Source organism: Podarcis cretensis (genome assembly GCF_951804945.1).
Source record: "Podarcis cretensis genome assembly, chromosome: 10".
NCBI classification, from domain to species: domain Eukaryota; kingdom Metazoa; phylum Chordata; class Lepidosauria; order Squamata; family Lacertidae; genus Podarcis; species Podarcis cretensis.
Window position 1 is genome coordinate 6,337,260 of NC_137179.1, and position 22,843 is coordinate 6,360,102.

The 22,843-nt window shown below is 45.4% G+C and overlaps 1 protein-coding gene and 1 long non-coding RNA gene across 3 annotated transcripts in view; one reads left to right on the top strand and one right to left on the bottom strand.

Moving 5' to 3' along the window:
* LOC307225326 overlaps positions 1–22,843 on the bottom strand; it is a 325,653-nt gene that overhangs the window by 273,113 nt on the left and 29,697 nt on the right. The gene's annotated exons all lie outside the window — the stretch shown is intronic.
* TSGA13 (testis specific 13) lies at positions 32–22,080 on the top strand. Of its 2 annotated transcripts, none has more exons than XM_079993118.1 (6): positions 32–331; positions 4,919–4,995; positions 7,934–8,134; positions 13,558–13,658; positions 21,018–21,124; positions 21,866–22,080. In XM_079993118.1, exons 2-6 carry the CDS (start codon positions 4,939–4,941, stop codon positions 22,057–22,059), a joined length of 660 nt encoding a protein of 219 aa, XP_079849244.1. In that variant the 5' UTR covers positions 32–331; positions 4,919–4,938; the 3' UTR covers positions 22,060–22,080. The 2 variants fall into 2 exon arrangements, with proteins under 2 accessions (XP_079849244.1, XP_079849245.1); XM_079993119.1 differs by lacking the exon at positions 32–331 and adding an exon at positions 2,667–2,997.

A 22,843-nucleotide genomic window follows, 5' to 3' on the forward strand; every position in this document is an offset into this window, starting at 1 on the left:
CTATTGAAAATAAAGAGATCTCCGTTCTGTGCATGGAACCTTGTGAGTCTTCCGCTAACTGCCACAACTGTTTCTCCCAATGCTGGCTTGAACATCTGCCCCAGAATATTGCCTCCCCGAAAGAAGCAGAGGCAACGGAATCACCCTTCCACCCAATGGAGCATCTTTCTCACTGATGTGCGTTCGGCACAGATGATGCTTACGGGGCCACGTGATAACTCGACTCTTCCACCTCCTGAAGTTCTGCATCCACCAGTGAAGTTCCATTGCGCAGCCAGCTGAGGGCACTTTGCCATTGTGGGCAGCCGTCATCCAACCACCACAACACCAGGTGACTTTTGATTTTGTGGTGGTGGAGACGAGGATGTTGTTGGGGGCCCTGGAGCTAAGTTAGGGTCTCCATCTGGGCCCTGTCTGGGTGAGAGGCTGCTGGAACACCTTCAGGAATGGTTCTGAACTTCCTGAAGGAAGTCTAGGAAAGGACGCAGCAAGTATCTCGGTTGTGCAGTGGAAGAAGCTGGACTCTTGAGTTAGAACATAGCTCTCTACCGACTGCACTAAGAGTGCCAGATACTCTCTAGGCGCAGCCTTTCTCAACCTGTGGGTCCCCAGATGTTGAACTACAACTCCCATCACCCCTAGCTAGCAAGGCCAGAGCTCAGGGATGATGGGAGTTGTAGTCCAACAACATCTGGGCACCCACAGGTTGAGAACCACTGCTAGGGTGTCAGACTGACATGTTTTCCATTAGAAGCCAGAGTTGTCGGGGATTGAACATGGCACCTTCTGCATGCCAATACAGCTGTCCTTCCACTGAGCCCTTCTGGCTCTTGGACATTTGGCTGTGGAAATAGTGGCGTGTTGCTTATTTTTGAAGCTTGAAATTCCTCAGGATTAAAACCATCGACAGGTGTGATCTGCAGTTAATTCCACAAACCAATGATTCACTTTTGCTGTGGAACAATGAAAACAGCGATCTATATCCCCTTGCCTTGTCTATAAATCAATAGTTCACTCTAGGGTCAGTCTGCTGTTAATGCCCTTAAGAACAGAATGAAATTGAACATACTGACAACAGCTGGACGTTTTTGAAAATCTATTGTGCCTGCCCAACTGCTTCACGGAATATGTGACCATATTAGCATGTATCCAATACAGAATGGCTGCTCACCAAAAGGGAAAATAAAGATGGCTAGAGAGGGCTCAGATTTGCATAAAATTTGCATATAGTGATGTATGCGTGCATTGATGAACGTTTCAAATTGGACGAGAACTGCCCTTTTTATGCATGGTGATTTGTGCTCCTGATGGTACAGGGGCAGTTATGCCTAGTCAGTACCTTTCGAACCTACAAAAGTTTCAGGACAGACGTACGGCTACATTTTGTGCATGCCCTGTAGCTGAAATCCTGTGGCTTTTTATACCATTAGTGCCTTGCACTTTCACTGCACCATGGTGCAAGAGTGCACCATCGAGACAGCAATAATGAAGTAGGCTTGGGGAAGCATTGCAAGGATGGGAAATGTTATTCAGTGTAAACAAGCGTACACGCAAAGGTGGAAAAATATATATCTAAATTTCACATTTTTCCTTTACAACAATCCTGCGAGGTAGGCTAGGCTGAGAGATTGTAATTGGCTCAAGGTGACAGATGTTTATGTGCAAAAGATGTACCTGTGTGCAGCAAGATCGAAGGCGGGAGAAGCTTCTTGGTGTAGAATGGGATGCCCCTATTTTCATCGGAGAAATTTTGGAGGGTATGTTGATATTGTTCAGCTTGGAGCAGAAGGATGAATATAAACAGACACCCCCCCACCCCCCGGGGAATGGAAATGGTCTAGATCATAAATATGGCTTCAAAGCTTTACTAACAGAACTTTCTTCACAACAGACATAAAGCAGTAGCGATACATCCAAATAGTTGCATAGAATCATGTTGTTGTGGAGGGCGCCATTTTTGTTGGTAGTCCACCCGCTTGGACTACTGCGATGCGCTCTACGTGGGGCTACCTTTGAAGGTGACCCGGAAACTGCAATTAATCCAGAATGCTGCAGCTAGACCGGTGACTGGGAGTGCCCGCCAGGACCATATAACACCAGTCCTGAAAGATCTACACTGGCTCCCAGTATGTTTCCGAGCAAAAATCAAAGTGTTGGTGCTGACCTTTAAAGCCCTACATTATTATTATTATTATTATTATTATTATTATTATTATTATTATTATTACCCATGCTCTGCACCTGAGCTCACACACAGATCCCCAGTCAGAAGTTGCTGGATGTAAAATAACTTGTAAAGAAACGAAAGACATGGATAATTTAGAGAGATGAAAACTATGAAGAACGTATTGATATGTAGTCTTAGAAAAATTATTTTAAGGACCCGTGCAGGGGATGGGGGGAAAGTCACGAGATTCAGAGAATCTCATTTATTGATATGTTCAAAAAGTTTTTCCTTTTCATTATTTTAAATTGGTTCTTGTAAAAACCAATAAAAATATTTTTAAAAGGAAAAAAAAGAGCCGCTGTTCAACTCGCCACTGCCCTCATGTGACCTCCGACCTTACAAAATGTGGCTTGCAACCTTGTCATAATCTTCAGAACCGTGTAGGGTGTTTTAAGATTCCAGGGCCTCCAAGCAACCATTTCTTTTAACCTGCATTGCAGCTTTTAGGCAGGAATTAGTTGCCCACAGGGCAAGTTGTCAGTTGCCATAAACCTGGCTCTGTGGGTGAAGTATCTTCTCCCGCCCTCAGACTGACTGATTCCCTCCAGCGTCACTTCTGCCTCGGCGTGCGCGGGGCAGCCAAAATCAACTTGATCTGTCCCTCCCTGGCTACGGACCCCATCGCCCCTGACCACCGGCCATTATGCTAGTTAACGGACAAATGGTTCCTAGGGCGGTGCTTCAGTGGGTGGGTCGACATGGTGCAAATGAAGATGTCATCTGGCGATGGCGCCATGCTGCTCTCATCGCCACAGCATCCCTCTCTACATGTAAGTAACGGAGACCCGTAGCTACCAGGAAGCCAGAGAAGCGGCTCCATCTGATAATTATTATTATTATTATTATTATTATTATTATTATTATTATTTATACCCCGCCCATCTGGCTGGGCTTCCCCAGCCACTCTAGGCGGCTTCCAACAAAGTATTAAAATACAGTGGTCTGTTAAACATTAAAAGCTTCCCTAAACAGGGCTGCCTTCGGATGTCTTCTAAAAGTCTGGTAGTTGTCGTTCTCTTTGAGATCTGGTGGGAGGGTGTTCCACAGGGCGGGTGCCACCACCGAGAAGGCCCTCTGCCTGGTTCCCTGTAACTTGGCTTCTCACAGGGAGGGAACTGCCAGAAGGCCCTCGGCGCTGGATCTCAGTGTCCTGGTAGAACGATGGGGGTGGAGACACTCCTTCAGGTATACTGGACCGAGACCATGGCAATCCCACTTCTGCTGGCTGAGGCGGGTGGGAATTGGCACCCATTTCTGCTTCCTTTCCATCAACGCAACTGGAGCGAGTTATTATTATTATTATTATTATTATTATTATTATTATTATTACCAGTGCTATTTTTCTAGAAGAAGAGGTGCCAGAACTCACCGTGAATGCCTCCCTCGTCCTCTTCTAAGAGAACCAGGGAGAACGAGGGGCGCCCACTTGAGAGATGCTGGAACTGAGTCCCTGTGAGTTCCAGCTGAAAAACCCAATAATAATAATAATAATAATAATAATAATAATAGTAATAATAAATAAATAATAATAATACATGATTTATATACCGCCCTTAATCAGAAGATTTTACAACAGTAAAAACACATTGCAGAACATCAAGGATAAAAGCATAATAAAAAGGATACTGACAGACAGCCTAATAATAAAATAGGTCAAGGTAAAGGGTAAAGGGACCCTGATTGTTAGATCCAGTCGTGGACTACTCTGGAGTTGCAGTGCTCATCTCGCTTTATTGGTGGAGGGAGCCCGCGTACAGCTTACGGGTCATGTGGCCAGCATGACTAAGCCGCTTCTGGCGAATCAGAGCAGCGCAGGGAAACGCCGTTTACCTTCCCACTGGAGCGGTACCTATTTATCTACTTGCATTTTGACATGCTTTCGAACTGCTAGGTTGGCAGGAGCAGGGACCGAGCAACGGGAGCTCACCCCATCGCGGGGATTCGAACCGCTGACCTGCCAATGGGCAAGCGCTAGGCTCTGTGGTTTAACCCACAGCATCCTAATAACAGAGCTATCCGCCTCACTTTTACAGGTCAAAGATTAATGAATAGCCATAGGCCTAGGTAATGAGGAAGGTTTTTGTCCAGTACCTAAAGACATGTAGTTATGGCACCCCTAAGTAATTACCAACAACCTTTGCAAGGCACTACCACCCATTTTGGTAACCACTGGCATAAATCATTGTTGGGTACTACCGTATTGGCCTAAATATAAGCCTCCCCCCCTTTTTTTTCAAAATTCCGACCGTGAAAAGATAAAGTGCAGCTGAAATTTGCAAACTTACAAAAACTGGCTTTTACGATATCGCTGCTGAAACAGACATACGGTAAAATGGAACAGGTATGAGTGCCTGCAGAATTTTAAGGGAGCTGCTTATATTCGGGAATTGTCTTTTTTTCTTAACCCCCCCCCCCCAAGTTTTAAAGACGCAGTTTATATTCAGGTGTGCTTGATTCTACCTAAAGGTCTGTTTGGAAGTAAACTGGGTGGCACATCAAGATGGCACATGCTTCTCCTTTGAAAAGGAGCAAGCTTTGCCCACCAGTGACTGCCCCCATCCTGGGTATCACACTGTCCAGGGGAAAGTGGGGTGACCATGGTTGGTGGGAAGAGTGAATAGCAGAAACGAGATTGGATTTGGGGGTTCCTCAGGTGTCAAAATGATTTGACGTCATTTTTTAACTTCCCAGTTCGAGACACGAATCCGAACATGTGCAGTCAGTTCCAGCTGAAGCATGAAGCCACCTACTCACAACATCCTAACTTGGTGAGTGAAACCTGACTTCTTTTTCCATCGTGAAAAGGTGCCAAAGGAAGAGGAAAAACCATTGTTGTTGTTTAGTCGTGTCCGACTCTTCGTGACCCCCTGGACCAGAGCACGCCAGGCACTCCTGTCTTCCACTGCCTCCCTCAATTTGGTCAAACTCATGTTGGTCACTTCGAGAACACTGTCCCACCATCTCATCCTCTGTCGTCCCCTTCTCCTTGTGCCCTCCATCTTCCCCAACATCAGGGTCTTTTCCAGGGAGTCTTCTCTTCTCATGAGGTGGCCAAAGTCTTGGAGCCTCAGCTTCAGGATCTGTCCTTCCAGTGAGCACTCAGGGCTGATTTCCTTCAGAATGGATAGCTTTGATCTTCTTGCAGTCCATGGGACTCTCAAGGGTCTCCTCCAGCACCAGAATTCAAAAGCATCAGTTCTTTGATGATCAGCCTTCTTTATGGGCCAGCTCTCACTTCCCTACATCACTACTGGGAAAACCATAGCTTTAACTAGACGGACCTTTGTTGGCAAGGTGATGTCTCTGCTTTTTAAGATGCTGTCTAGGTTTGTCACTGCTTTTCTCCCAAAAAGCAGGTGTGTTTTAATTTCGTGGCTGCTGTCACGATCTGCTGTGATCATGGAGCCCAAGAAAGTAAAATCTCTCACTGCCTCCATTTCTCCCCCTTCTATTTGCCAGGAGGTGATGGGACCAGTGGCCATGATCTTTGTTTTTTTGATGTTGAGCTTCAGACCATATTTTACGCTCTCCTCTTTCACCCTCATTAAAACCATAGAGCCGTAGATATGGAAAGGGCACTACACTGCAGTGTAGGTATCTCAGCGAAAGCATCCCTGACAGATGACCATCTAACCTCTGCTTAGAAACCTCCAAGGAAGTAGAGTCCACAACCTCCCAAAGGAGACTGTTCCACTGTTGAACAGCTCTTACTGTCAGAAAATTCTTCCTAACATTTAGTCAGAAACTCCATTCTTGCAACTTGAATCCATTGGATCTAGTACAGGCCTTCAGAGCAGCAGAAAACAAGCTCGCTCCATCTTCCATGTGCTAGCCTTTGAGATATTTGAAGATGACCCTCATATCACCTCGGTCTTCTCTTCTCCAGGCTAAAGGTACTCAACTCCCTCAACCATGCCTCTAGGTTGGACGGCCATCTGTCATGGAAGCTTTAGTTGAGATTCCTGCATGGCAGTGGGTTGGACTGGATGACCCTCGGGGTCCCTTTCAACTCTTAGGCTTCTAACATTTTCTCAGCAGTTAACTCGGCTTTCCCCCCAAACCACCACATCTCCCACTGTCCCCACAAACCACGATCAACACCTGCAGCCATTTCCCCACAAGGTGATTACCTTGCCAGCCTGTTGCATGGTGATGCAGCTATTCTCTCTGTCGCCGTGTGCTGTCAATCACAATGCCATGGGATATGCAAGGACAGTGATTAGCCAGCAGGCCCAGTATTGGGTCTGCTGGCTACTCACACTGTCTACTGGTGCATCACGGTGGTTTTGGAGGAAGAATCGAAGGAACTGGTCACCTTCGGCAGTAGCTGGAGCGGCAAAAAGGCCAGTGATATTCTATGTTTTCTTGCTGTGAATAGAGGCAAACACAAAATTTGACCTTATTTATTTATTTATTTATTTTTAAAATAATTTTTTTTGAATGGTTTTATGCTACAAAAAAACAATACAGTCATACTACCACTAAATATAATTAAGAAAAAAAAATTACATACATCGATATTTAGTTTGTTATTTGTTATTTACCATCTTATTTCCTCCCAAACATTGCATACAACAACACACGTATGTGCAGACACCCACACACCCACACTCGCACACAAAATGATAATAATGAAAGTAAATATTTTTTCCCTTTTTATCTTCAAAATCTTTTCTTCAACTTTGACTTCCTGTCAAGTCCCTTTGCATATATTTTATCTTACCTTTGAATGTACACAAAACAATAAACCTTTCAATATAATTTTTCTAATACATTCTGAGAACATAATAAATCCTTAATTGTTGTCCACCTCCTTTTAGCTCCTTTATCACTCGAATGCTAGCATGGAGTCAAAACTATTATTGTATTTTTGAACATATCTTCTATAACCATCCCATTTTTCCGCAAATTTTTGCTTTGGATCATGTCACCGTTATTTCCTCCACATCTCCAACAAGCATTCGCCAAATTTTTATACATTCTTGATAATCTGGAAGGAGTGAAGTACCACCTATTTGACCTTAAATTTGTAGCATTTGCAAGTGAAAAGAACCACTGGGGGAGATTTTCCAAGGTATTTCCTTCTGCAGAGGAATATTTGGGGTCATTAGGAGTCAAAGTAGATTCAGGATTGCTCTCCTGTGCTATTTAAGATATGTGGTTTATATGCCTGCGTATGTGTGTTTATGGGACGCAGGTGGCGCTGTGGGTTAAAGCCTCAGCACCTAGGGCTTGCCGATCGAAAGGTCGGCGGTTCGAATCCCCGCAGCGGGGTGCGCTCCTGCTGCTCGGTCCCAGCGCCTGCCAACCTAGCAGCTCGAAAGCACCTCCGGGTGCAAGTAGATAAATAGGGACCGCTTACCAGCGGGAAGGTAAACGGCGTTTCCGTGTGCGGCTCTGGCTCGCCAGAGCAGCGATGTCACGCTGGCCACGTGACCCGGAAGTGTCTCCGGACAGCGCTGGCCCCTGGCCTCTTAAGTGAGATGGGCGCACAACCCCAGAGTCTGTCAAGACTGGCCCGTACGGGCAGGGGTACCTTTACCTTTACCTTATGTGTGTTTATGTTGTGCACTTCCGAGCATTCATGTTATTTATGGCAATTCTTAGGATTCTTATAACACTGGGTAAAATGGTGCTGGCCAATAATGTCTGAGGCCTTCTTTCCTTCTCTTTTTCCTTATTTTATTTTTCTCTCTCCTGGGGTAGGTCCAATACTTCCTTCCATTCACTGATGCTGAGTTCCAAGAGCGGCTGGAACAACACAAGGGAGAGATCGCCATCATGCTAAGGTCCTCAGAGTTCAATCAAGACAAAACTGCCTTGATTGTGACTAACAACCCACTTCCCCTCTTCATATCCGGACAACAGCTTTCAACACCTTTCCAGTTTTTCCCTGAAGACATCAGGGTAAGTTGGTTCTCCGACACGCATACCTTGCTTAAAGTGAAAAGGGGATTTCCCCCACTTCTGACACCATTAAGGGAAGATTTTCATGTTTGATGTATTACTGTATTTTAATATTTGAGTGGAAGCTGCCCAGAGTGGCTGGGGAATAAATAAATAAATAAATAAATAAATAAATAAATAAATAATAATATGGGGGGTCAAGGAGGGAACTCTGCGGCATGACCTTACCACAAAAGGTGTCTCTAAACGAGGCATAGGCAAACTCTGGCACTCCAGATGTTTGGGACTACAATTCCCATCATCCCTAGCTAACAGGACCAGTGGTCAGGGATGATGGGAATTTTAATCTGTTATGTACTGAGTTGAATAGGATCCAAAATGCAGCAGTCTGATTGGTCCTAGAACAATAGGATCCAGAATGCAGCAGTCTGATTGGTCCTAGAACAATGCAGCAGTATAATTGGTCCACAGGAGCCACCCAATCCAGCTCCAGGTGGAAGTGAATCCAAAACCTGATTGGCCTATAGGAGAATCCCGGAATTAGCCAATCACGTGGGGCCCATTGTGTAAATAATATGTATAAAGCAGACATTCTGGGGGAACGTTCATTCCTCCTCACCACTATGAGCTGAATAAAGAGCTTGAAATCCACTCTCGACTCCGAGTATATTTCATAGTCCCAAACATCTGGAGCGCCGGAGTTTGCCTATGCCTGCTCTAAACCGGCCTTCCCTAATCCCAGATCCCTATGTATTGTGGGACTACCAAACCCATTACCCTGACCACCGGTCACACTGGCTGTGGGATGATGGGGTTTGTAGTCCCGACTGCATGACAGAAGTTTACAAAATTGTGCCTGGCATGGAGAAAGCAGATAGAGAAAAGAAAAGCTCTTTCTTCCTCTCTCATAACTCTCACAATCATATGAGTCTCCATCTTCTCCAGAGCTTTCCCCAATCAGGGACTGTGCCTTTTATTTTACCTTGGAACCACAGTAAGGAAAAGAAAAGTATATACAGTAAACCGAAAACCGAAAGAAACCCTTATCAAGAGCTTCTTCGGAAGTCAATCATTAGCAGGAATAAACTAACCAAAATCAGTTAAAATAACTTCTTACACTCATAGAATGTTCCCACGCAGAGTAAAGACAGCCATGTCCAGGATGGACCTCCTTTTCTTTTGTAGCACCCTGCTTGTGGTTAACGCTTAGCTGGAATGAAATATTCAACGCAGCAATAGAGAAATTAAAATAGTAATTTATTTGTCAGACAAATAAATATGAGGCACAGTGGTATATGGTTACCAAGCTCTGGCCTGGCCTCTTGCCATTCTGGCCAGCACTTATATTTCCTTAATCCAGCCCCCTTGCTCCTCCTGTGGCTGCCTCTGTCCAATCAGCCTGGTTGAAATTCCTATTGGCTGTTTGCTAGAGCCAATCACAAAAGATACACCCATTTCCTTCTTGCCCTTTTATGGAAAATAAAAAGCTATATATTCTTCTATCTATAAATGACAAATAAGTAGTAATATATCTTACATGTGTCTCAACAAGGAATCTTAATTACCAGCTCACCTCTTGCCCTCCTTGCCCTATTGCCTTCCAAAACAGATAATTAATCTTGAATTTTTATCTTATGCATGTCAAGGATTGAGTTCACATCAACACTGAGAGATCTCCTTCATTTGAAGGTTTCTAAACAAAAGGCCTGACAACCATATATCAGGAGCGCTCGATTGGCGTCTTCTGTCTGGCAAGGGGGGGCTGGTGCCTGACTTAATTTCAGGATAGTTACAACTCTTACAACTATATGAAATAAGAATCTAGCATTTCTTAAATCCTTTGCATAATTATATTTAAGCTAATATATTTAATACATAAACAACCTTTTAAAAGGAAAAGAAATCTTAAAAGGATCTTAGTTTAAGAAACAAACAGCTTTTGAAAAGTCTTCCCAGAAAATGTTCTGTTTCTGCCAGCTAGATGCTTTTTCACTGCTCTTGACCTTCTTAACCTTAGGAAGAAGATATGGCTCATTTTACTATTTATCCACCCTTAATTTGTAGGGTCAGTGTAACCTTGGCTGTCAGCCTGTAATTCCCTTTTTACGACTTTGAGAGTTGTTTTCTGCTATAAATCAGGGGGGCCCCTTGTCTAGGAGTAAAACATCTTGTCAAGGTTTTTAGGCAACTGGTCTTCTAAGACTGGTCTTTTAAGATACAGGCCCTGATTAAACATATAAGCTTTAATAAAAATGCAGGCTTATGATTAGATGCCTCACTTTCACCCTGTCGTTTCACCAAATAAATCCCAAAAATAATAATTTCTTTGCCTGTCAACTGTTGCAGGAATTTATGTATAGGTTGGGGGGGGGGTTGCCCCTCCAGCAGATATCATGCACATGCAGCCCACTACCAAAAATCAGCACAATCGCTTTTGTGACTTTTGTGATTTGTCCCCACAAAACACTTCATCACAGTTTCTTCCTATCTATTTGATGTTTTTGGCAGGGGTATAATGGTAGCAGATTTCAGACAGGGTGGAACAGTGGCTTGGGCCAGAGACTGGTTAAAAATCTTCGTAAAGATTCCTGCCAGTTGGTCCGAACAGTCTCTTAGCACCCTGCCAGTCACCCCATCCGGGCCCATAGCCTTCCTCGTGTTTACCTCCTTTAATATTCGCCTCACTTCTCCCTCTTCCACCCTGGCAGCATTTCCTGTAGATAGTGACGCCAATAGCTCTGGCATCCCTGTTGGAGTCACTGTTGGTGTCACCTCAAATCGGGCAAAGAAGGTATTCAACTCTCCCACCAAGGAAGCAGTACTCTCTACCACTGATGAATTCCTTGATTTATAACCAATCAGATGTTGGACTCCCTGCCACATTTGTCTAGTATCATGATTTTGCTTTCCTGATACCCCTCTTCAAGTTTGCTCTTTCTATACCTTACAATACCAGGTCCCCAGTTCTAAAAGCAGAATTTCTGGCCTTCAATAATCTCCTAACCTCTCCCGTCATCCAGGGTTTCCTATTCGGATACAACTTAACATACTTTTCCCTGGTGACATTTGCTGTGCAGAATCTAATATAATCCAGGACCGTTGATGTAGAAGTTTCTAGATCTTGATGGTCGAACATATTCCAGTTGGTCTCCTGGAAACAGTCCTGCAGTTGTTGAGAGGCTCCCTCAGGCCACACTGTAACCATCCATGTTTGTATCTGGCCTTGTTTCCTGAGGGGTGTGTATACTGGTGTCAGAAGCAGGGACACATGATCTGAACCACCGAGGTGCACCAAGGTCTTGACCTCATATGGCCGTCTAATGTTCGTATATACCTTGTCAAGAGTATTTTCTCCCCTTGTTGCACACTCAATGTGCTGATGGAATTTTGGGAGTACTGCCCTCACATCTGTGTGATTGAAGACCCCCGCAATAATGTGCACTGCCTCCGGGTATCTGCTCAATTTAGCATTGATGTTTTCATGCATACTGCTCATGGCCCTGCATGCATTTGCAGTTGGTGCTATGTACACCGCTGTTAACACCACTGTTGTAAATTCCCGGGGAAGATAGAAAGGTCTGCATTTAATTGTCAGAAATACCACCTCCGGAGAACAGTAGGTATCCAACTTGACAGAGTCCGTACACCAGTTTTGATTTACAAAAATACACATCAACCCACCTTGTTTCTTGTCAGAATCCTGTGTCCTGTCCCACCGGTGCGTTGTAAAACCTTGTAATTCAACAGCTGTGTCTGGAATAGCTGAATTTAACCATGTCTCTGTGAGTATCAGCACACAACAATCCCGGATGTCTTCCTCCACTCCTCCACGAAGCCTCCATTCGTCAAGTTTATTTGCCAATGATCTCTTGTTGTTGTTTAGTCGTTTAGTCGTGTCCGACTCTTCGTGACCCCATGGACCAGGGCACACCAGGCACTTCTGTCTTCCACTGCCTCCCTCAATTTGGTCAAACTCATGCTGGTAGTTTCGAGAACACTATCCAACCATCTCGTCCTCTGTCGTCCCCTTCTCCTTGTGCCCTCCATCTTTCCCAACATCAGGGTCTTTTCCAGGGAGTCTTCTCTTCTCATGAGGTGGCCAAAGTTTTGGAGCCTCAGCTTCAGGATCAGTCCTTCTAGTGAGCACTCAGGGTTGATTTCCTTCAGAATGGAGAGGTTTGATCTTCTTGCAGTCCATGGGACTCTCAAGAGTCTCCTCCAGCATCATAATTCAAAAGCATCCATTCTTCTGCGATCAGCCTTCTATATGGTCCAGCTCTCACTTCCATACATCACTACCATACATCACTGTTGGCAGCCAATGATCTCACATTAGCGTAAAAGATACTTGGAAGAGGTTTTTTTACATCGTTGTTTCCTTATCTTCCTTATCTTTATTCTCTCTTTCATTTGACCTTCTCCTCTACAGCCTCTCTTCTTCTTCTGCTCTCTTCTCCTCCTCCTCCAACCCCGGTGATTTACAATTTCTGGAATCTCGCACGCCCGTAGCTGCTCCCACACAGCACAGTTTCTACATCTGTATCTGCTGCTACTTCTGTCCCTGTACAACAGCATACCAAGCCTTTAGATCAGGGGTCAGCAATCTTTTTCAGCCGTGGGTTGGTCCAACATCCCTCAGACCATGTGGTGGGCTGGACTATGTTTTTTTGGGGGGTGGGGGGAATGAACGAATTCCTATGCCCCACAAATAACCCAGAGATGCATTTTAAATAAAAGCACACATTCTACTCATGTAAGTTCCCTTCCCTGGGGGGTTGTCTGTATGAATCTGTATTTTATTCTGAATCTGTGTTATGGGTCGTTGGACCGTAATAAAGATGATGATGATTATTACTCATGTAAAAACACCAGGCAGGCCCCACAAATAACCCAGAGACGCATTTTAAATAAAAGCACACATTCTACTCTTGTAAAAACACCAGGCAGGCCCCACAAATAACCCAGAGACGCATTTCAAATAAAAGCACACATTCTACTCGTGTAAAAACATGCTGATTCCCGGACCGTCCATGGGTTGGATTGAGAAGGCGATTGGGCCGGATCCAGCCCCCGGGACTTAGGTTGCCTACCCCTGCTTTAGATTTAACAAGAGCTTCACAATTGGAGTAAATTTATTGAGTATCTAAAAGACAGCTGTAAAAATTTAAAAACACTAACAGGACTGAAGTAACTCCTACAATGTAAAACAGTTAAGATGTGAGTATAAAATATGCGAAAAAAATGTGATAAAGGATACCAACTGAAGGGAGTCATAGCTTGGCAGAGCAAAAGGGTTATATTTTGATGGATGTATGGGTTGTTGGAAAAAAAGATTATGTAAAGAAAATAATAATATATATATATATATATATTTAAAAAAAGATTTAACGAGAGCTTCTTTTCCTATCCCACCTTCCCTTTAGAGGAAAAACCAACCTGATTCGGACCACTTACCCCCAGTGCAAGCCCAAAAGAGCCAACTGTGTCCCAGCATCAGAAAGCTGAGGAAACCTGCAGAATTCAGGTAAGGCCACAGCTCTTTCCTTTGGAAAAAGAAACTGGTGTTGTGCTTTAACACACATTGCTTCAAGGTGGTTTTCAGTGCGGCTGAAATGTGCAGCTCTCTAAGTCAGCCTTCCCCACTGAGTGCCTACAACTCCCATCAGCCCCTGGGAGTGTCATCAATCAGAATGTACAGGTGCTTTGCCTCTCCTGGAATGGCTGTAACTGGATTTGATTCATCTCCCAATAAGGGATAGGATTGATCTAGAATTTGGCAGGTGATCAGTTTATCGTTCAGGATGTATTTCAGACCCTCCTAGCCTTCCTAATCTCCAGGGACAGTCCTGGATTTACAGAAGCCCTCCCGGTTTCTGATTTGATCCCGGAATGTCCTGCTTTTACTTTGTTGCTGTTTAGTCATTTAGTCGTGTCCGACTCTTCGTGACCCCCTGGACCAGAGGATGCCAGGCACTCCTGTCTTCCACTGCCTCCCGCAGTTTGGTCAAACTCATGCTGGTAGCTTCAAGAACACTGTCCAACCATCTCGTCCTCTGAAGTCCCCTTCTCCTTGTGCACTCCATCTTTCCCAACATCAGGGTCTTTTCCAGGGAGTCTTCTCTTTTCATGAGGTGGCCAAAGTCTTGGAGCCTCAGCTTCAGGATCTGTCCTTCCAGTGAACACTCAGGGCTGATTTCCTTCAGAATGGAGAGGTTTGATCTTCTTGCAGTCCATGGTACTCTCAAGAGTCTCCTCCAGCACCAGAATTCAAAAGCATCCATTCTTCGGCGATCAGCCTTCTTTATGGTCCAGCTCTCACTTCCATACATCACTACTGGGAAAACCATAGCTTTTCCTTAGGACGTCCCTATTTTCATCGGAGAAACATTGGAGGGTATGGAGTTATGTGACCCCCCGAGCCAAGGAGATAAGTAACTAGACAACCTTTAGAAGACATCTGCAGTCAGCCCTGGATAGGGAAGTTTTTAAATATTTAATGTTTTGTTATGTTTTTGTGTATGTTGCTTGGGCACCCCAGTCAGACGTGCGGGGCATAAATATAATAGAGTTGTACCTTGGAAGTCAAATGGAATCCGTTCCAGAAGTCTGTTCGACTTCCAAAACGTTCAGAACCCAAAGCACGGCTTCTGATTGGCTGCAGGAAGCTCCTGCAGCCAATCAGAAGCCCCGTCAGACATTCGGCTTCCAAAAATAGTTCGCAAACCAGAACAGTCACTTCCAGGTTTGCAGCGTTCAGGAGCCAAAACATTTGGGAACTAAGCTGTTCCAAAACCAAGGTACGACTGTGATAATAATAATAATAATAATAATAATAATAATAATAATAATAATAATAGTTGTGTACTGAAGTTCTCACCCTGGGCCAGCCGGGGGATACTGTAGATAGTTTTCACTCAGGTCCACATATGCAAATAAGGAATTGAAAGTGACGTTTAGTGATTGGATAGTTACAGAAAGTTGTTACTGTTGTGTTGTAGTGGAGCTTTATATAAGCAGGCTGGCTGAGCCCTTCAGTTCAGTTCTGTTCTGGGTCTGTGAATAAACAAAAGCTGTTTGAAGAATCGCTGTGTCGTCTGATATGTTCACCCACAACTTAACAACAACAACAAATTTATTGTTATTGTTATTGCTATGGAATGGGACATCCCTATATTCACTGGAGAAATGTTGGAGGGTGTGGTATTTAAAGTTTGGTCATAGGTCAGTAAATGATGCTTGATAATTTTTGCCAAGAATGTCCAGCCACAACAAACTGAACATATGGATGACTATGTAAACACTGCCATTCACACTACGCTTCTGCCATTGGTTGAGGAAGATGTGTACACGTGATTCCACAATCCGTATCTATCTGGTCATTTCTTAGGAAATGCAGTGTCTTGTTGCATTTCCCCCTCCCTGCAAAGCAACACCGATCCAAACTGAGAAAACAAAATGGCCTGGCTGTGTTTTAAGTCACGATAAAGATAGTTGTAAAAGGTGATACCTTGGTTTTCAAGCGCCTTGGTACTCAAACAACTTGGAACCCAAACACTGCAAACCCAGAAGGAAGTGTTCCGGTTTGCGAACTTTTCGTAAGTCGAACGTTCTCCGTTTTGAGTGTTACGCTTCCGTTTTGAGTGCTACACTTCTGTTTTGAGAGTTATACTGTGGTCAATCTGTTTTTGCTATTTATTTTGCGTTTTTGCGGCTCTTTTTGTTTTGCTTTTGTGACTGTGTGGAACCCAGTTCAGCTACTGATTGATTGCTTGTGTGACTGCAGTACATTGTTTATTGCTTTCATTTTATGGATCAATTGTCTCGTTAGATAGTCAAAATTCATGTTAAATTGCATTTTTAGGAGTTGTTTTTAAAAGTCTGGAACGGATTAATCCATTTTGCATTATAGTTGTACCTCCATTTACATAACCCTCTGGTTACATAAACTTTCAGATGCGTGCATGGCAAAACCGGAATAATTTTACCAGGTTTCGCAGTGCGTGCATGTGCAGAAGTGGTCCTCATGTTGCAGAAACCTCAGGATCTGACCGGACCTCCAGAATAGATCCCATCCGCAACCAGAGGTACCGCTGTACTTTCTATGGGAAAGCACGCCTTGTTTTGAAACGCTTTGGTTTTGGAATGGACTTGCGGAACAGATTAAGTTTGAGAAGCAAGGGACCACTGTACTGAGGTTATTTTTAAGACTTGAGAATCTTCAAAAGTGAATTCATAAGTTTAGAAATCATATTATTTAGAAGAAAGATGCATGCCTCCTTGCTGATATCTTGGAAATATTTAGACACAATGAGATAGTTTAGCATGTGAGCCAGATCTTTGACACAGCTGGGTTATTATCTTCACTTGGTAAGATTCTCCAAAACTTTATTAAAAGAATCACTGACGTTTGGACACAGAAGCTTATTATCGTCAGCCAATACTACTGACAGCACGGAGCAACTTATTGCAAGAGTTGTCTAGACATGTGACACGGAAAATGTCCTGCAGAAAATTCTAGAAATGCTTAAGAGCTTCATATGGCTGTGCGCTTTATTTTCTGGTTTCGTTAGAAAACTTATTTGTTCATAAATGCAAATAGAATGAAAACGGAAAGGTTCTCCTCTACTCAAATAATTATGGATTTTATTTTATTTTTTATTCATCTACATATATATGCGTGTGTGTGTTGTTGTTGTTTAGTCGTTTAGTCGTGTCCAACTCTTCGTGACCCCCTGGACCAGAGCACGCCAGACACTCCTGTCTTCCACTGCCTCCCGCAGTTTGGTCAAACTCATGCTGGTAGCTTCGAGAACACTGTCCCACCATCTCGTCCTCTGTCGTCCCCTTCTCCTTGTGCCCTCCATTTTTTCCAATATCAGGGTCTTTTCCAGGGAGTCTTCTCTTCTCATGAGGTGGCCAAAGTCTTGGCGCCTCAGCTTCATGATCTGTCCTTCCAGTGAGCACTCAGGGCTGATTTCCTTCAGAATGGAGAGTTTTGATCTTCTTGCAGTCCATGGGACTCTCAAGAGTCTCCTCCAGCACCAGAATTCAAAAGCATCCATTCTTCGATGATCAGCCTTCTTTATAGTCCAGCTCTCACTTTCATACGTCACATATGTATGTGTATGTATATATGTATGTATGTACATACAAACATACGTATCACTTCCTACTTTACATGAGCTGGGATAACTCAGTCAGTAGATATTGGGACTCCTGATCTTACAGTCATGGGTTCAAGCCCCACATCGGGCAAAAGTTTCCTGCATTACAGGGGGTTGGACTAGATGACCCACGGGTCCCTTCCAACTTTACAGTTCTATACTAGAACATAAGACCTCTACGGGGTTTACAGTACAGTAGTCTAAGATATTAATTAAAAATACCATAAAGAGCAACATTGAAAACGAGCTATGTTATGATTTTTTAAAATATATATCATCAGTAATTTTAAAACATTTAGACTTACTGGAATAACGTGTTAATATTGCATGCTAAAATTACATGCCTAGGCAGACTTGCTGGAACAAAACATTAGTTAGCAGGGCTCTTTCTGGTGGTCTGGCTGGCTGGTTCTTAGAGAATTCAATGCAGGCTGCAAAGTGACCTATCTTTACCTCCTGCACTGCCACATGGTTATGTGGTCTAAACCACTGAGCCTCTTGGGCTTGCTGATCAGAAGGTCGGCGGTTCGAATCCCCACCACGGGGTGAGCTCCCGTTGCTCAGTCCCTGCTCCTGCCAACCTAGCAGTTCAAAAGCAGTGCAAGTAGATAAATAGGTACCACTATGGCGGGAAGGTAAACAGTGTTTCTGTGCGCTCTGGCTTCCATCACAGTGTTCTGTTGTGCCAGAAGCGGTTTAGTCCTGCTGGCCACATGACCCGGAAAGCTGTCTGTGGACAAACGCCGGCTCCCTCGGCCTGAAAGTGAGATGAGCGCCGCAACCCCATAGTCACCTTTGACTGGACTTAACCATCCAGGGGGAACGCAGGTGGCACTGTGGGTTAAACCACAGATCCTAGGACTTGCCAATCAGAAGGTCGGTGGTTCGAATCCCCACGATGGGGTGAGCTCCCTTTCCTTGGTCCCAGCTCCTGCCAACCTAGCAGTTCGAAAACACGTCAAAGTGCAAGTAGATAAATAGGTACCACTCCGGCGGGAAGGTAAACAGCGTTTCTGTGTGCTGCTCTGGTTCACCAGAAGCGGCTTAGTCATGCTGGCCACATGACCCGGAAGCTATACGCCGGCTCCCTCAGCCAGTAAAGTGAGATGAGCACCGCAACCCCAGAGTCGGTCACGACTGGACCTAATGGTCAGGGGTCCCTTTACCTTTAACTATCCAGGGGTCCTTTACCTTTATGTGCACTGACTTATACGTGGTCATCTTCAGAGCAAGGCGTGCACCCTTTTGCTCTGGTCTCCACCTGGCTCATAGCTACACAGAGTACTCAGAATGCCTGGATTGTGTCATCCACCACCGTTCCATAGTGACATTTGGGCTTTGGCAAGGACCATCAGCTTTCTCTGCCAGAAGGTCCCCAGAGCATTCAGGAATCCATCGGGTTATATCTGTCTCCAGATGTGGTCTAGCTGAGCGAGCCCTCCACCCTTTCAGCGGGGAATTACCGCCACCAAGCCAAATTCCAAATGCAAAGTTATTGCTGTTTGGAACCGAAACCAGGCCTGCCACAGAAGCCATTTTAAGGTGTATCTTTGTCGAAATGTCTTCAACGCCTGCAGGCAGCAAACTGGCAGACCCAATCTAGCACCTTTCAACACATCCAGCACATGGTGAGGTTCAGGGACAGGGAGAACACAGATCAGGATTTCGAATCCCTGTGACGGGGTGAGCTCCCGTTGCTCGGTCCCTGCTCCTGCCAACCTAGCAGTTCGAAAGCATGTCAAAGTGCAAGTAGATAAATAGGTACCGCTCTGGCGGGAAGGTAAACGGCGTTTCCGTGCACTGCTCTGGTTTGCCAGAAGCGGCTTAGTCATGCTGGCCACATGGCCTGGAAGCTGTACACCGGCTCCTTCGGCCAATAAAGCGAGATGAGCGCTGCAACCCCAGAGTTGGCCATGACTGGACCTAATGGTCAGGGGTCCCTTTACCTTTACCTATGTCATCTTCAAACCTTTTATTGGCATCACATACAAACATCTAAAACAAATCAATACAGAATTACCACTTCCCCAGTGGCACAAAACATTTGCTAAAAGAAAGGAGGCAGAGCAGTCTATCGTCACATCTCTTCGTCTCCAGGGAGATCAGACGTCTGCAGTGTATTTCGACGACAAAAAACCAAATAGAGATATTTAGCCACTAACTTGTTGAGCTCCTGATCATTCCCCAGTAATAGAAAATGTATGACCCCCAACTCTGGTTTCCATTTGGGGATACAGAGTTGATCTAGAAACTGCTGATGGAGATCAGCATATATCGTATTTTTTGCTCTATAAGACTCACTTTTTCCCTCCTAAAAAGTAAGGGGAAATGTGTGTGCGTCTTATGGAGCGAATGCAGGCTGCGCAGCTATCCCAGAAGCCAGAACAGCAAGAGGGATTGCTGCTTTCACTGCGCAGCGATCCCTCTTGCTGTTCTGGCTTCTGAGATTCAGAATATTTTTTTTCTTGTTTTCCTCCTCCAAAAACTAGGTGCGTCTTGTGGTCTGGTGCGTCTTATAGAGTGAAAAATACGGTAGTTTACAATTAAGAACCATATGTGTAAGGGTTTCCATCAGGTGGTCTTCACATGGGCAAGTTCTTTCTCCTTCCACCCTGCCTGAGAACCTTCCCCAAAGGAGGTTTGCCCTTCTTTCTTGAGAGTTAAGCAGAAATTCAAGGTAATTATGGTTAGTTTCATGTGCCCAAAAAGGTTGAAAATAAAGAGGGGAACATGTTTTCTCTGCTGCTACTGTTAGGTCTTGGTGTTCAATATCCCACAACCTAGTTTTTATTATAGCCTTGTCATATGGTAGGGACATCGATCACAAAAGTTCCACTGACAGCCCGAGTTGCTGTACCTTCTTGTTAAACTGTTGTAGCTCTGGGGAAAGAAAGGGGTCTAACAAAACTTCGCTGAGGAGAGGATCTTTATCTGATGTAAGGCAGATGTTTAACCAGCATGTAAGAAATCTCGCCCAGGTGACAGTCTCTACCTTGTGTTGATCTCCCTCTAGACATAAGGACGCGGGTGGTGCTGTGGGTTAAACCATAGAGCCTAGGGCTTGCTGATCAGAAGGTCGGCGGTTCAAATCCCCATGATGGGGTGAGCTCCCGTTGCTCGGTCCCTGCTCCTGCCAACCTAGCAGTTCGAAAGCACGTCAAAGTGCAAGTAGATAAATAGGTACCGCTCTGGCGGGAAGGTAAACGGCATTTCCGTGCACTGCTCTGGTTCACCAGAAACGGCTTAGTCATGCTGGCCACATGACCCGGAAGCTGTACGCCGGCTCCCTCGGCCAGTAAAGCGAGATGAGCGCCGCAACCCCAGAGTAGGCCACGACTGGACCTAATGGTCAGGGGTCCCTTTACCTTAGACATAAGGCTGCATAGGGTAAACAGTGTGGGGCAGTAAAAATCTTGAAGAGGAAAGCTGCCTGCACACATTCTACCAACTGGGTAAACCCTGGCAGCCAGACTGGAATACCATAGAGCCATTGAGCTATAATTTTGGCATTGAAGACCTTAAGGACAGAAGGGATATGTGAATTACCTCTTGTTATGAAAAAAACGCATTATGGCCTGCTTTCACTTACTGGCATTCACTGTCGTTGCACCGTACGAGGACCATAGAAGTCTATGATACCACTGGGGGGAGGGGATTTCCATTAACAAAGTAAACTTGATCGATGCCTACTGAGCAAACTTACTCCATCCCTCTAGCAGGTTCTCCAGAGATCAGGATTTCACCAGCGAAGCCCATTTTTCAAAAAATTACGCGGAGAGGCGCTTGCTGAGAATGTACCCCCAGCTCCGTAAGCACATGAGGCTTGGTAAGCAGTCTTCGTTTACTCAAAGAATATGAAGAGGTGGAGGGGAGGCCTACTCGATACAGGATATCCACAGCTGCAGAGGTCTAGCCTCTGCGTTAAAACCTCTAGGTAATGGGTTCCATGGCCAAACTGCTCTGACCTATTAAGAGGATTTCCTAATGCTGAACCGACAGCTAACCTCAAGGGAGGAAAGGACGTTTTCTGGGCTCAGTGAAAGTGCAAATTCTTTACACGCACAGAGCGTGCCAAGTTCAGTGAGGAACCCATGGCCCTCCAAATGTTGTTGAACTCCACCTCCCAGCATCCCTGACCACTCACTGGCCATGTTGGCTGGGTCCTAGTGCCCAGAGAACTATAGGTTCCCACCTGCCCACAGATCCTCAGCTGCCAGTCCTGTGTCTGCAATGCTTCCTGCCTCTGATTCCTCTCTCTCACTTAAGCCTGTTGCTTGTTCAGCATCCAACCATTCTGCCCTCCTGCTTGGTCCTCTGACCAGTGTCCCACCACCACTCCCCTGGCTCTCATCCGTCATCCTCTGAGGCCTTCCTAATGGGTTCTCTGGCCCACCACTCCTTATCGTCCAGTCAGTCCCATGTTTTATGGTCCAAAACATCTGGAGGGCACCAGTTGGGGGGAGAAGAACATGGTGCACAGCTCTGGCCCGCCCCATCTTATGCTCTGAGAGCCATCTGCATGGGTCAGTCTCACCTGTGCTATTGGTTGGTTTGTTTGTGCTTCCAGGTACCAACAAAATGGAACCCCTCCCCAGTATCCAAGGCTGGTCCCCCAAAACAACGCATTGGGAGCCTTTGACCATCTCGTGCTTGACGGAAACAAGGCGCACTATTAATGTACCAGGAGAAGATGGCTTCAGGTATGGGAGAGCCCCGCTCTGGATCGTCGACAGCTCAGTTGTACCTAAGTATGCCAAATAAAAGCCTTCTGCTGACTCTGCACATTCTTTGCTTCTCTGCGACACAAAGCCTCGATCCTGGCACTGCCCAGTTGCACTGGCATTTAGTGCATCGCTATAGATTTGGGAGGGGATTCCCCCTCCTCCTAGAAATTAATAAATGGTAGGATGTTGATTAGGGACGCGGGTGGCGCTGTGGGTTAAACCACAGAGCCTAGGACTTGCTGATCAGAAGGTCGGTGGTTCGAATCCCCTCGACGGGGTGAGCTCCCATTGCTCGGTCCCTGCTCCTGCCAACCTAGCAGTTCGAAAGCACATCAAAGTGCAAGTAGATAAATAGGTACCGCTCCAGCGGGAAGGTAAACGGCCTTTCTGTGTGCTGCTCTGGTTCGCCAGAAGTGGCTTAGTCATGCTGGCCACATGACTCAGAAGCTGTACGCCAGCTCCCTTGGCCAGTAAAGCGAGATGAGCGCCTCAACCCCAGAGTTGGCCATGACTGGACCTAATGGTCAGGGGTCCCTTTACCTTTTTACCTTAAGGATGCTGATTATTTGGGATACGGCGGGATAAATACAAGCTGCAGAGGAATTACTGGGCCATCCAATGCAAAATGACTTGGCCAGGCTGGGGCTGTTAAGAAACAATAGAGCAGGGGTTGGCAACCTAAGGCCTGTGGGCCACAAGCAGCCCATGGGCGTTGTTTAACTGGCCAACGAGCTGCCCCCAAACAGAGCTGCCTGCTTGGCAAGTCCTTGCGCACGGTGCTAAACCGGCGTGGCGCGAGGACTCGGTTCCGTGGCTCCAGA